The sequence below is a fragment of the Solea solea genome, chromosome 17 (assembly GCF_958295425.1).
Source record: "Solea solea chromosome 17, fSolSol10.1, whole genome shotgun sequence".
Taxonomy (NCBI): Eukaryota; Metazoa; Chordata; class Actinopteri; order Pleuronectiformes; family Soleidae; genus Solea; species Solea solea.
In genome coordinates, this window is record NC_081150.1 from 3,150,501 (window position 1) to 3,166,630 (window position 16,130).

Sequence of the window (16,130 nt, forward strand, 5' to 3'; positions counted from 1 at the left end):
CTAGATGCAGAGTGGGATATTTGTCCCCTTCCAGTTCACGCTGAGCATCATAAAAGGGCTCCAAAACTAACACTAACATGCTCACAGTGTTGGGGGGTTACACATGCAGCGGTGTCAGGTCTGCCCCTCTCCATCCAAACGTGAACAGCGATGATTCACAACAAACAACATACAATTTACAAACTGCAAGAAATGTGTTTTATGAGTTGAAAAAAGGAAGCGTGAGGACCGACCCGCCTCATTTGCAGATTTTTTGGACCGAACCTGGCCCGAACCCGCAGGTCCTTTTTAGGTTTATCGGGCCTGCCCGACCCGTTGAGAACTCTATTGTCAGTAGTATTACTTTTTCATTTTTTTTTATTTCCTTAAATTCAAATTATATTGCATCGTTTGTTATTTCTGCTCACTTCAAAATAAGCAGTGTAGTCAAAGGAGCCGTAGGTTACCTTATCTGTGTGTGGGTGCCAGTCTCTCTCTGTCAATCAAAATTATAACAAAATACAAAGTTTGATGACAATGGGGCGTGGGATCATAAGCTTAGGCTTACTTCCTGATTAAGTGACTGATCCTTTTGATCGTTTTTTCCCAAAGTCGTTTTTGTCTCCAACTCAACCAAACCCTCTTTCCCTTCCTCCCTGACTCCCTCTTCACCTGTTACTGTAGACACCTCACTACAACTGGTGACCCTTTGCTCCACTGAACAACCATCAACGCCATTTTAAGTTACATGTGTCACAAACACGACATGTGCTTTATCTGTTTCAAAGTAAAAGCACTTTTCTGTTCCCTGTTTCCATTCATCTTTTTCAACAGGGCTTTTACTGTGAAACATTTGCAGGAGCAGCAGAGGTGTCACAGCATACTGAAGTGTCCTGGCACTTTATTGAGAATAGAGGAGTTTTTAGAACAGTGGTTACCAAATATTTTTTCAGGGAACCCACTTTTTAAAAATCTAAAATTTTTGTGACCCAACTAACAATAGACCTAATCTGTACTGTATTTTTGCTAGATGAAGGGACCATTTTCACTATCATTTCCACATGAATACAATATTGTGGATACATGAACGAAGAAGGGGGACCAGAGGGTGTGTGCCAATTACAGAGGCATGACACTGCTCAGCCTTCCTAGGAAAGCAGCACTCAGGTTTAGATTGAGGTGGCCTTCCTCCCAATCACACCCCTCCAGGTTTCAGAGAGGTGACATTCCACGTCGCTAGAGCCAGCTTCTGCAGCCAAGGGTCGGACTGACCTCTCCTTTGACCATCACCCAACTCACTCTGCATCCAACCTCCAGGGCCCTTCCCACAGGTGGTGAGCCCATGGGAAGGGAGACCCACGTTGCCTCTTTGGGCTGTACCCGGCCAGGCCACATGGATGCAGACCCGACCACCAGGCGCTCGCAATCTTGCCCCTTCCCCAGGCCCGTCTCCAGAGGGGGGCCCAAGTGATTTCCAGTTATTTAAATTTGATAAATCTATCAAATAGTTTCATGCATCTTATTGACAGCATGTGTTAAATACAACGAGACAAATAAATCAATTTCTGCAAAGTTTACAGGCCATATCTTTTGGTTTTATTTGCAAAACAATATGGACATTTAAATGACCATTTAATGAGACAAAATTTAATTCAAGCCATCACATGTGTGGGCTTTTGCTTTTTGTCTCATCAGTACAATAAAGAAAGAAATCAAAATGTAAGCAATAGCTTCAATTAAATCATTGTAATGATGCAAACATTACCCAATTATTCAATTCAATTCAATTCAATTCAATTTTATTTGTATAGCGCCAAATCATAACATACATTATCTCAAGGCACTGTACATAGACAACATCAAGGAGAGCATAGAACCCCAACAGTTCACACAATGAGCAAGCACTAGGCATCAGTGGAGAGAAAAAACTCCCTCTTAACAGGAAGAAATCTCTGACAGAACCAGGCTCAGAGATTTGCGGTCATCTGCCTCGACCAGTTGGGGTGAAAGGAAAAATGGGGGACAGTGGAGAGGTGGGGGACAGAAAATGGGGGGAGAGAAAGGACAAGAGGGAGATGAGGGAGAGACAGAAGAGAGAGAGGGAGACCAGCAGCAGATACAACAACTGTATCAGGTTATAAGTTTATACACTTACTGATATTGACTTTTTAATTACAAAATAATAATAATGGTGATGATAAGCGTAGCCTCGAACACTGGATCTTGATCCTGCAACCTGCATGATGAGAATACAGAGAGAGAGAGGGAAGGAAGGAAAGACACAAACTAGGGAGAGAAAGAGACAAGGTTAATGACATATAAAAAGTCATAATCAAATCCTGAGTGTGAGAGAGTGAATGTGCGTGCACCACAGGAAAATCCCCCAGCAGTTTAGTTCTATAGCAGCATAACTAAGAGATGGTCCAGGTTTCCCTGAACCAGCTCTAACTATAAGCTTTATGAAAAAGGAAAGTTTTAAGTTTAACTTTAAATACAGAGAGAGTGTCCGCCTCCCGAACTGTCATTGGAAGCTGGTTCCACAGGAGAGGAGGAGCCTGGTAACTAAAGGCTCTGCCTCCCATTCTACTCTTACAGACTCTGGGAACCACAAGTAAACCTGTATTTTGTGATCTACGTGGTCTATTAGGGTGATAGGGTAAGACTAGGTCTTTCAGGTATGAAGGGGCCTGACCATTAAGTGCTTTGTACGTGAGGAGGAGGATTTTAAATTTAATTCTAAACTGTACGGGGAGCCAGTGTAGAGAAGCTAACACTGGAGTTAGGTGGTCTCTCTTTCTAGTTCCTGTCAGAACTCGTGCTGCAGCATTTTGAATTAACTGAAGGATTCTAACAGACTTGTTAGAACATCCTGATAATAAGGAGTTACAATAATCTAATCTAGATGTAACAAAAGCATGAACTAGTTTTTCAGCATCCTGTAAAGACAGAATGTTTCTAATTTTCATAATGTTCCGCAGGTGGAAGAAGGCCGTTCTGGAAATTACTTTTATGTGTGAATCAAAAGACATTTCTTGGTCAAAAGTAACTCCAAGGTTCCTCACAGTGGAACTGGAAGCCAGGGTGATGTCATCTAAAGTGACAATGTGATCGGAAAGTTTTTCTCTGAGTTGTTTAGGGCCAAGTATAATGAGATCAGTTTTTTCTGAGTTTAAAAGTAGAAAGTTACAGGTCATCCAGGACTTAATGTCTCTGAGACATTCCTGGAGTTGAACAACCTGATTTATTTCATCCGGCCTCATCGATAGATATAGCTGTGTGTCATCTGCATAACAATGAAAGTCTATGTTATGCTTTCTAATAATGTTCCCTAGAGGAAGCATATATAAGGTAAAAAGTATAGGCCCAAGCACTGAGCCTTGTGGAACTCCACAATTAACTTTTGTTTGTAGTGAGGCTTTATCATTAACGTGAACAAACTGGAATCTATCAGATAAGTATGATTTAAACCAGCAGAGGGCAGCACCTGTGATACCAAGAGTCTGCTCCAATCTCTGCAGTAGAATATCATGATCAATGGTGTCAAATGCAGCACTAAGATCTAACAGGACAAGTAAAGAAACTAGACCATTATCTGACGCCAAGAGAAGATCATTACTAACTTTAACTAGTGCTGTTTCTGTGCTATGGTTTAATCTAAAACCTGACTGAAAATCTTCAAACAGGCCATTAATGCGCAGATATTCACATAATTGATTGGCAACTGCTTTTTCTAAGATTTTAGAGACAAAGGGAAGATTAGATGTAGGTCGGTAATTAGCTAAAATATCTGGGTCAAGGGTCGCTTTTTTTAGAAGGGGTTTAATAACTGCTACTTTAAACGTTTGGGGCACATATCCAGTTAATAAGGATAGATTAATTTGAGTTAATATAGAGTTGTTAATTAAAGGAAACACATCTTTAAACAGTTTGGTGGGGATAGGATCTAACTGACAGGTTGATGGCTTAGATGATGAAACTAATGATGTCAACTCAGGGAGCTCTATAGGGGAGAAACTGTCTAACTGTGCACCTGGTGCTTCTAAAGCTCTTGTGCTAGAAGATGAGTTATTATCAAAGAAGTAGGCATATGATTAAGAGCAGAGTGAACTCTCAAATAAGTGAACTGTCCAAAAACACTCAAAGGACGAGTCTGTTTAAATCCAGAATTACAGAGCCACTGCAATTTACGTAATCAAAATATTTTAAATATCTTGAACATAATGTTGAATATGTTTTTCTTCTGCTCATTGATCATTTTAGTGAATACAAATAGTTGTTTGCAGGTTGCTTTGATAAGATAATAACACCAGCATGCCAGATAGGTTTGTTATGACTGAAGACTCATATGTCTGGCAATGGATAAAATAACAATCTGCATTTGAAACAGTACAAGAGGGCAAGCATGTGCGCTAAGGTACTTTGTCCTGTATATAACCTGCCAATGAAAGTCTTACTCAAAATGTTATCACCATAATATCATGATTATTTCTTGAATACGTTATAACCTAAAACTAATCCAGAGTTTCAGTAATTCTTCGAAAAGCATTGCCTGTGTGTTACGATAAAAAACTTCACAAGAACAAGTCATGGACAACTAATACTGATTCATGAAAATTTAATATAGCTTACTTGTTACTATTGGACCTTCAAGGTCATGGACAACTAATAACATTGACAGTGACAAAAACAATGACGATAACAGCAAACACATTAAAAGAGATTAATATTGGGTTTATAAAGGGACTGACCCATCACATAGTAAATGACAGAGACAACACCTCACATATTAGGCACTTGTCAAGAGGCTTTCTATACATTGTGTTGCAAAAACAGACAGTAACTACATAGTACAGATGGAATTTGTATCAACATATGAGATGAATACAGAGATATGAGACATAATATATTCATCCTTAGTGCCACACCTGATCACTCAAATCAGTCAGTGAATCATATAATGAATCAAGAGAGTTTAGAATTAGAAACATCATCTGTAAATATTTTTCCTGTAATGATCATCTTAAAAGCTGATCGAAACCAGCTGTAAAAGAAAGCATAAATAAATGGATTGAACATTGAGTTTGACCATCCAAGCCACTTAAATGACTGAAGTACATGAACTGGTGTTGTAGAATTGCTCAAAGGATGAAAGCTAGTAGCGAGACAGAAAGGCGTCCAACTCATGAGAAAAATCCCCATCACAATAGCCAGAGTTTTAGTCGCCTTTCTCTCCACTTTACTGACAGCTGCAGTAGATTTTGCCATGCTCTGGATGCTGCGTGCCTGTTTCTGTGCCACCATCAAAATCTTTAGGTAGATTAAAGACATCAAAATAGCTGGGAAGCCAAATGCAATAAAACTTGCCACAACTATTGTACTCTGCGATTTCTGTTGAAATATAAAACATCTGTCGTTTTTTTGTCCTTTGTCTGGGGTCTTTAACATGTAAATAATTCCATTTAGAGTAGCAATAGTCCAGGACACCAGAATCATGATCCCAACAACACGGACATTTATTTTAATTCTGTATCTCAGAGGCTGACACACTGCGTAATATCTGTCAACAGAAATGCAGCACAAGTTCACAATGGAAGAATTGCACAGTAACACATCTAAACTGCCTCGTACCTTGCAAAGTAAATCTTCAATATACCAATATTTCACAAAGAGCACAATACTGAAAGGCACAACTAAAAGTCCAACTAGTAGGTCAGCCACAGCCAGAGAGAGCATCAGGAAGTTTGTAGGAGTGTGGAGCTGTTTGAAGTAAACAATGGAGATTATAACAAGAAGGTTTCCAAACATTATGAGCACTGACAAAGAGCCACCAAAAATACATAATAGATATGAAATAGTCACTGCAGTTATGTCAGGCACATTTGCTGATTCATTAAAAAGAAGCTGCTCTGCAACAACATCAGAATAATCCATGCTTAAATGATCAGCAATACTTAAAAAACCTGCCTAAAATTAAAAGAAATCAGCATACAAGCAGTATAAAGTCTGTATGTTTCAAACCACACACTTAATCAATGTGTGTGCATCTGTAGTGAAAGGTGACCCTAATCTCTCTGCTGGTGAGCAGGTCAGGGTTAGAAATACTGTTCAAGCTCATTAGCATATTCAGTTCACAAAAGGTGTGTTTAAAGTATATCAATAAACGTTACCACAACTCTACCTATGTGTCAAATCTACTTGTGAATGTACTTGTATGTGATGCCCACATTGAATTATGGTTATTACGTCAACATTATAACAGACGGTTGGTGTAATGGTTAGTGCTCTTGCCTTTGCAGCAAGAAGACCTGGGTTTGAACCCTGGCTGGAACAAGGGCCTTTCTGCCTTTTCTAACCCTAATGCCTTTCTGCATGGATTTTGCAAGTTAGGTAAAATTGGACACTCTAAATTGACCATAGGTGTGAATATGAATGTAAATCTCTGTGTGGCCATGCGATGGACTGGTGAACTGTCCAGGGTGTTCCCGGCCTGTCGCCCTGTGTCAGCTGAGATTGGCACCGCACGGCCCTGAGACCCTCCAGTGGAGGCAGGACTACACATATTGTTGAACATTTGCCCTTTGGTCAGTGGGCAAGTCCTGTCGGGTTTGTTGGGCCTGCCCGACCCGTTGAGAACTCTATTGTCAGTAGTATTATTTTCTTTTTTTTATTTCCTTAAGTTCAAATTATATTGCATCGTTTGTTATTACTGCTCCTATGTGTCTCTCTCTGTCAATCAAAATAATAACAAAATACATAGTTTGATGACAATGGGGCGTGGGATCATGAGCTTAGGCTTACTTCCTGATTAAGTGACTGATCCTTTTGATCGTTTTCTCCCAAAGTCGCTTTTGTCTCCAACTCAACCAAACCCTCTCTCCCTTCCTCCCTGACTCCCTCTTCACTGTTACTGTAGACACCTCACTACAACTGGTGACTCTTTGCTCCACTGAACGAACGATTGACGATATTAGCAAACACATTAAAAGAGATAAATATTAGGTTTATAAAGGGACTGACCCATCACATAGTTAATGACAGAGACAACACCTCACATATTAGGCACTTGTCAAGATGCTTTCTATACATTGTGTTGCAAAAACAGACAGTTACTGCATAGCACAGTAAAATCACTTTTCTGTTCCCTGTTTCCATTCATCTTTTTCAACAAGGCTTTTTCAGTGAAACATTTGCAGGACCAGCAGAGGTGGAACAGCATACTAAAGTGTCCTGGCACTTTATTGAGAATAGAGGAGTTTTTAGAACAGTGGTTACCATATTTTTTTTCAGGGAACCCACTTTTTAAAAATCTAAAATTTCTGTGACCCAACTAACAATATGCCTTATCTATACTGTATTTTTGCTACATTTAGGGACAATTTTCACTATAATTTCCACATGAATACAACATTGTGGATACATGAACGAAGAAGGGGGACCAGAGGGTGTGTGCCAATTACAGAGGCATGACACTGCTCAGCCTTCCTAGGAAAGCAGCACTCAGGTTTAGATTGAGGTGGCCTTCCTCCCAATCACACCCCTCCAGGTTTCACTATCAGAGAGGTGACGTTCCACGTCGCTAGAGCCAGCTTCTGCAGCCAAGGCTCAGACTGTCCTCTCCTTTGACCATCACCCAACTAACTCTGCATCCAACCTCCAGGGCCCTTCCCACAGGTGGTGAGCCCATGGGAAGGGAGACCCACGTTGCCTCTTTGGGCTGTACAAGGCCAGGCCACATGGATGCAGACCTGACCACCAGGCGCTCGCAATCTTGCCCCTTCCCCAGGCCCTCCTCCAGAGGGGGGCCCCAGTGATTTCAAGTCATGTAAATTTGATAAATCTATCAAATAGTTTTATGCATCTTATTGACAGCATGTGTTAAATACAATGAGACAAATTAATCAATTTCAGCAAGGTTTACAGGCCATATCTTCTGGTTTTATTTACCCACATCATCAAAAAAATATGGACATTTAAGTGACCATTTCATGACACAAAATTTAATCCAAGCCATCACATGTGGGCTTTTGCTTTTCGTCTCATCAGTAGAATCAAGAAATATATCAAAATGTTAGCAATAGCTTCAATTAAATCATTAAAATGATGCAAACATTTGACAATTATCAAAGAAGTAGGCATATGTTTAAGAGCAGAGTGAACTGTTAATTAAGTGAACTGTCCAAAAACACTCAAAGGATGAGTCAGTTTAATTTCAGAATTACAGAGCCACTGCAATTTACTTAAAATATTTTAAATATCTTGAACATAATGTTGAATATGTTTTTCTTCTGCTCATTGATCATTTTAGTGAATACAAATAGCTGTTTGCAGGTTGCTTTGATAAGATAATAACACCAGCATGCCAGATAGGTTTGTTATGACTGAAGACTCATATGTCTGACAATGCATAAAATAACAATCTGCATTTGAAACAGTTCAAGAGGGCAAGCATGTGCGCTAAGGTACTTTGAGGGGATAATTTCCTGTATATAACCTGCCAATGAAAGTCTTACTCTAAATGTTATCACCATAATATCATGATTATTTCTTGAATACATTATAACCTAAAACTAATCCAGAGTTCATGTATATATTCATCAATTCGTCTAAAGGTTTGTCTTTGTGTAACGATAAAAGACTTAACAAGAACAAGTCATGGACAACTAATAACATTGACAGTGACAAAAAGAATGACAATAACAGCAAACACATTAAAATAGATAAATATTAGGTTTATAAAGGGACTGACCCATCACATAGTTAATGACAGAGACAACACCTCACATATTAGGCACTTGTCAAGAGGCTTTCTATATATTGTGTTGCAAAAACAGACAGTAACTACATAGCACAGTTGGAATTTGTATAAATATATGAGATGAATACAGAGATATGAGACGTAATATATTCATCCTTAGTGCCAGACATGATCACTCAAATCAGTCAGTGAATCATATAATGAATCAAGAGAGTTTAGAATTAGAAACATCATCTTTAAATATTTTCCCTGTAATGATCATCTTAAAAGCTGATCGAAACCAGCTATAAAAAAAAGCATAAATAAATGGATTGAACATTGAGTTTGAGAATCCAAACCACTTAAATGACTGAAGTACATGATATGGTATTGTATAATTGCTCAAAGGATGAAAGCTAATAGTGAGAAAGAAAGGCGTCCAACTCAGGAGAAAAATCCCCATCACAATAGCCAGAGTTTTAGTCGCCTTTCCCTCCACTTTACTGACAGCTGCAGTAGATTTTGCCATGCTCTGGATGCTGCGTGCCTGTTTCTGTGCCACCATCAAAATCTTTAAGTAGATTGAAGACATCAAAATAGCTGGGAAGCCAAATGAAATAAAAACTACCACAACTATTGTACTCTGTGATTTCTGTTGAAATATAAAACATCTGTCGTTTTTTTGTCCTTTGTCTGGGGTCTTTAACGTGTAAATAATTCCATTTAGAGTGGCAATAGTCCAGGACACCAGAATCATGATCCCAACGACACGGACATTTATTTTAATTCTGTATCTCAGAGGCTGACACACTGCATAATATCTGTCAACAGAAATAAAGCACAAGTTCCAAATGGAAGAATTGCACAGTAACACATCTAAACTGCCTCGTACCTTACAGAGTAAATCTTCAACATACCAATATTTCACAAAGAGCACGATACTGAAAGGCACAACTAAAATTCCAACTAGCAGGTCAGCCACAGCCAGAGAGAGCATCAGGTAGTTTGTAGGAGTGTGGAGCTGTTTGAAGTAAACAATGGAGATTATAACAAGAAGGTTTCCAAACAATATGAGAACTGACAAAGAGCCACCAAAAATACATAATAGATATGAAATAGTCACTGCAGTTATGTCAGGCACATTTGCTGATTCATTAAAAAGAAGCTGCTCTGCAACAACATCAGAAGAATCCATTCTTGAATTATCAGTAATACTTAAACAACATGACTAACATTAAAACAAATCAACTTATGAGCAGTATAAAGTCTGTATGTTTCAAACCACACACATAATCAATGTTTGTGCATCTATTGTCAAAGGTGATCCTAATCTCTCTGCTGGTGAGCAGGTCAGGATTAGAAATACTGTTCAAGCTCATTAGAATATTAAGTTCACGAAAGGTGTGTTTAAAGTATATCATTAAGCGTCACCACAACTCGACCTATGTGTCAAATCTACTTGTAAATGCACTTGTATGTGATGCCGACATTGAATTATGGTTGTTATGTCAAAATTATGCCAGACAGTTGGTCTAATGGTTAGTGTTCTTGCCTTTGCAGAAAGAAGACCTTGGTATGAACCCCGGCTGAAACAAGTGCCTTTCTGCCTTTTCTAACCCTAACGCCTTTCTGCATGGATTTCTGCATGGACACTCTAAATTGACCATAGGTGTGAATATGAATGTAAATCTCTATGCGTGGCCATGCGATGCACTGGCAAACTGTCCAGGGTGTTCCCGGTCTATTGCCCTGTGTCAGCTGAGACTGGCACTGCACGCCCCTGCGACCCTCTGGTAGAGGATGAAGTGGTAGATTATGGATATCAAAATCATGTCAGTTAACATCTGGAATTAGCACAATTGTCTTAATTTTTAAAGAAATTTTACATATTTTCCACCACTAATTTACTTGAATTTCCTGTTCTTGAACAGTATTAGTGATGAAGGTTGATAACAACACAATTTCCTAATTTCTGCTATTTATTTTAAGGGCTCCATTTATAAGTAGGTCAATGTGTCAGTTAGAGTTCTCAACGGGCCTGAAAATTAAAACCCGACCCAACCTGGCCCGCAGGTCTTTAAGCCCGAACCTGAACCAGGCTGAAATACATTTTCCCATTGATCGAAGCGCAGTGTTTTATTTGCAGAGGGAGAGGGTGCTGCTGCTGCTGCTGTTGCGCTTTTAACAGGCAGGACTTGGTCAGTGGGCAGCATCTGCAACTAGCTGAATTTTGGCCACAGGAATGTTGCGGCTTTGTAGAGTGCTGTGCAAATCTGGTGCACATGCCGTTGACGCACGGCTGCGCTCTGTGCAGTATTGTTGTCATTTTGTGATGTCTGAGTCGTTCTGCCCATTGCAGGACAAGATACAGAGTGGGATATTTGTCCCTCTCCAGTTCACGCTGAGCATCATAAAAGGGCTCCAAAACTAACACTAACATGCCCACAGTGTTGGGGGTTACACATGCAGTGGTGTCAGGTCGGCCCCTCTCCATCCACACGTGAACAGCAATAATTCACAACAAACAACATACAATTTACAAACTGCAAGAAATGTGTTTTATGAGCGGAAAAAAAGGAAGCCCGAGGCCCGACCCGCCTCATTTGTAGATTTTTTTGGACCGAACCTGCAGGTCCTGTCGGGTTTGTCGAGCCTGCCCGACCCGTTGAGAACTCTATTGTCAGTAGTATTACTTTTTCATTTTTTTTTTTATTTCCTTAAGTTCAAATTATATTGCATCGTTTGTTATTTCTGCTCCTATGAGTCTCTCTCTGTCAATCAAAATAATTACAAAATACATAGTTTGATGACAATGGGGTGTGGGATCATGAGCTCAGGCTTACTTCCTGATTAAGTGACTGATTCTTTTGATCGTTTTTCCCAAAGTCACTTTTGTCTCCAACTCAACCAAACCCTTTCTCCCTTCCTCCCCGACTCCCTCTTCACCTGTTACTGTAGACACCTAACTACGACTGGTGACCCTTTGCTCCACTGAGCAACCATCAACGCCATTTTAAGTTACATGTGTCACAAACACGTCATGTGCTTTATCTGTTTCAAAGTAAAAGCACTTTTCTGTTCCCTGTTTCCATTCATCTTTTTCAACAGGGCTTTTTCAGTGAAACATTTGCAGGAGCAGCAGAGGTGTGACAGCATACTGAAGTTTCCTGGCACTTTATTGAGAATAGAGGAGTTTTTAGAACAGTGGTTACCAAATATTTTTTCAGGGAACCCACTTTTTAAAAATCTAAAATTTTTGTGACCCAACTAACAATAGACCTAATCTGTACTGTATTTTTGCTAGATGAAGGGACCATTTTCACTATCATTTCCACATGAATACAATATTGTGGATACATGAACGAAGAAGGGGGACCAGAGGGTGTGTGCCAATTACAGAGGCATGACACTGCTCAGCCTTCCTAGGAAAGCAGCACTCAGGTTTAGATTGAGGTGGCCTTCCTCCCAATCACACCCCTCCAGGTTTCACTATCAGAGAGGTGATATTCCACGTCGCTAGAGCCAGCTTCTGCAGCCAAGGCTCGGACTGGCCTCTCCTTTGACCATCACCCAACTCACTCTGCATCCAACCTCCAGGGCCCTTCCCACAGGTGGTGAGCCCATGGGAAGGGAGACCCACGTTGCCTCTTTGGGCTGTACCCGGCCAGGCCACATGGATGCAGACCCGACCACCAGGTGCTCACAATCTTGCCCCTTCCCCAGGCCCGGCTCCAGAGGGGGGCCCAAGTGATTTCCAGTTATGTAAATTTGATAAATCTATCAAATAGTTTCATGCATCTTATTGACAGCATGTGTTAAATACAATGAGACAAATAAATCAATTTCTGCAAAGTTTACAGGCCATATCTTCTGTTTTTATTTACCCACATCATCAAAACGATATGGATATGTAAGTGACCATTTATTGAGACAAAAGTGAATTCAAGCCATCACATGTGTGGGCCTTTGATTTTCTTCTCATCAGTAGAATAAAGAAAGAAATCAAAATGTAAGCAATAGCTTCAATTAAATCATTATAATGATGCAAATATTTGCCAATTATCAAAGAAGTAGGCATATGTTTAAGAGCAGAGTGAACTCTCAAATAAGTGAACTGTCCAAAAACACTCAAAGGATGAGTCTGTTTAAATCCAGAATTACAGAGCCACTGCAATTTACTTAAAATATTTAAATATCTTATACATAATGTTTAATATGTTTTTCTTCTGCTCATTGATCATTTTAGTGAATACAAATAGTTGTTTACAGGTTGCTTTGATAAGATAATAACACCAGTATGACAGATAGGTTTGTTATGACTGAAGACTCATATGTCTGGCAATGCATAAAATAACAATCTGCATTTGAAACAGCTCATGAGGGCAAGCATGCGCGCTAAGGTACTTTGAGGGGATAATATCCTGTATATAATCTGCTAATGAAAGTCTTATTTTAAATGTTATCACCATAGTATCATGATTATTTCCTGAAAACGTTATAACCTAAAACTAAACAAAAGTTCATGTATATATTCAGTAATTCTTCTAAAAGCATTGCCTGTGTGTTACGATAAAAAACTTCAGAAGAACAAGTCATGGACAACTAATACTGATATATGAAAATTTAATATAGCTTAATTGTTACAATTGGACCTTCAAGGACATTGACAACTAATAACATTGACAGTTACAAAAAGAAGGACAATAACAGCAAACACATTAAAAGAGAGAAATATTAGGTTACAAAGGGACTGACCCATCACATAGTTAATGACAGAGACAACACCTCACATATTAGGCACTTGTCAAGAGGCTTTCTATACATTGTGTTGCAAAAACAGACAGTAACTACATAGTACAGATGTAATTTGTATCAACATATGAGATGAATACAGAGATATGAGACATAATATATTCATCCTTAGTGCCAGACCTGATCACTCAAATCAGTCAGTGAATCATATAATGAATCAAGAGAGTTTAGAATTAGAAACATCATCTGTAAATATTTTTCCTGTAATGATCATCTTAAAAGCTGATCGAAACCAGCTGTAAAAAAAAGCATAAATAAATGGATTGAACATTGAGTTTGACCATCCAAGCCACTTAAATGACTGAAGTACATTAAGTGGTATTGTATAATTGCTCAAAGGATGAAAGCTGAGACAGAGACAGTAAGGTATCCAACTCATGATAAAAGTCCCCATCACAATAGCCAGAGTTTTAGTCGCCTTTCTCTCCACTTTACTGACAGTTGCAGTAGATTTTGCCATGCTCTGGATGCTGCGTGCCTGTTTCTTTGCCACCATCAAAATTCTTAGGTAGATTGAAGACATTATGGTACCTGGGATGCCAAATGCAATAAAAACTGCCACAACTACTGTACTCTGTGTTTTCTGTTGAAATAAAACACATCTATTGTTTTTTTGTCCTTTGTTCGGGACCATTAATATGAAAATAATGTGAATAATGGCAATAGTCCAGGACACCAGAATCATGATCCCAACAACACGGACATTTATTTTAATTCTGTATCTCAGAGGCTGACACACTGCGTAATATCTGTCAACAGAAATGCAGCACAAGTTCCAAATGGAAGAATTGCACATTATCCCATCCAAACTTCCTCGTAGTTTACAGAGTACAGAATTAGAACGCCAATATGAGCTCCCAACAATTATGATGCTGAAAGGCAAAACTAAAAGTCCAACTAGCAGGTCAGCCACAGCCAGAGAGAGCATCAGGAAGTTTGTGGGAGTGTGGAGCTGTTTGAAGTAAGCAATAGAGATGATTACAAGTAGGTTTCCACACATTATGAGAACTGACAAAGAGCCACCAAAAATACAAAATAGATATGAAATAGTCACTGCAGTTATGTCAGACACATTTGCTGATGCATTAAGAAAAAGCTGATCTTCAACAACATCAGAAGAATCCATGCTTAAATAATCAGTAATACTTCAACAACATGCCTAAAATGAAAACAAATCAACATATAAGGAGTATAAAGTCTATATGTTTCACACCACACACTGAATCAATGTTTGTGCGTCTGTAGTGAAAGGTGACCCTAATCTCTCTGCTGGTGAGCAGGTCAGGATTAGAAACATGTTCAAGCTCATTAGCATATTTAGTTCACAAAAGGTGTGTTTAAAGAATATCAATAAGCGTCACCACAACTCTACCTATGTGTCCAATCTACTTGTGAATGTACTTGTATGTGATGTCCAACAATGAATTAAGGTTATTATATTCAAACTTTGTCAGTTCACATCTGAAAATAGCCCCCAGGCCCGGCTCCAGAGTGGGGCCCCCTGTGATTTCTAGTCATGTAAATTTGATAAATCTATGAAATAGTTTTATGCACGTTATTGACAGCATGTGTTAAATACAATGAGACGAATAAATCAATTTCTGCAAGTTTGCAGGCCATACCTTCTGTTTTTATTTACCCACATCATCAAAACGATATGGATATGTAAGTGACCATTTATTGAGACAAAAGTGAATTCAAGCCATCACATGTGTGGGCCTTTGATTTTCGTCTCATCAGTAGAATAAAGAAAGAAATCAAAATGTAAGCAATAGCTTCAATTAAATCATTATAATGATGCAAATATTTGCCAATTATCAAAGAAGTAGGCATATGTTTAAGAGCAGAGTGAACCCTCAAATAAGTGAACTGTCCAAAAACACTCAAAGGATGAGTCTGTTTAAATCCAGAATTACAGAGCCACTGCAATTTACTTAAAATATTTAAATATCTTATACATAATGTTTAATATGTTTTTCTTCTGCTCATTGATCATTTTAGTGAATACAAATAGTTGTTTACAGGTTGCTTTGATAAGATAATAACACCAGTATGACAGATAGGTTTGTTATGACTGAAGACTCATATGTCTGGTAATGCATAAAATAACAATCTGCATTTGAAACAGCTCAAGAGGGCAAGCATGCGCGCTAAGGTACTTTGAGGGGATAATATCCTGTATATAATCTGCTAATGAAAGTCTTATTTTAAATGTTATCACCATAGTATCATGATTATTTCTTGAATACGTTATAACCTAAAACTAATCCAGAGTTCATGTATATATTCAGTAATTCTTCTAAAAGCATTGCCTGTGTGTTACGATAAAAAACTTCACAAGAACAGGTCATGGACGACTAATACTGATATATGAAAATTTAATATAACTTACTTGTTACTATTGGACCTTCAAGGTCATTGACAACTAATAACATTGACAGTTACAAAAAGAATGACGATAATCGCAAACACATTAAAAGAGATAAATAGTAGGTTTATAAAGGGACTGACCCATCACATAGTTAATGACAGAAACAACACCTCACATATTAGGCACTTGTCAAGAGGCTTTCTATACATTGTGTTGCAAAAACAGACAGTTAAT

The 16,130-nt window shown here is 38.7% G+C and overlaps 3 protein-coding genes across 3 annotated transcripts; all 3 read right to left on the reverse strand.

Moving 5' to 3' along the window:
• Nucleotides 1-4,941: 4,941 nt before the first annotated feature.
• On the reverse strand, nucleotides 4,942-5,910 carry LOC131444000 (trace amine-associated receptor 4-like). Its single transcript, XM_058614112.1, has one exon. The coding sequence runs from the start codon at nucleotides 5,908-5,910 to the stop codon at nucleotides 4,942-4,944; it is 969 nt and encodes a 322-aa protein (XP_058470095.1).
• Nucleotides 5,911-8,939: 3,029 nt separating this feature from the next.
• LOC131444001 (trace amine-associated receptor 4-like) lies at nucleotides 8,940-9,908 on the reverse strand. Its single transcript, XM_058614113.1, has one exon. It carries the CDS (start codon nucleotides 9,906-9,908, stop codon nucleotides 8,940-8,942), a length of 969 nt encoding a protein of 322 aa, XP_058470096.1.
• Nucleotides 9,909-13,682: 3,774 nt separating this feature from the next.
• Nucleotides 13,683-14,651, reverse strand: LOC131444002 (trace amine-associated receptor 4-like). The gene has a single exon (XM_058614114.1). The coding sequence runs from the start codon at nucleotides 14,649-14,651 to the stop codon at nucleotides 13,683-13,685; it is 969 nt and encodes a 322-aa protein (XP_058470097.1).
• Between the last annotated feature and the right edge of the window lie 1,479 nt (nucleotides 14,652-16,130).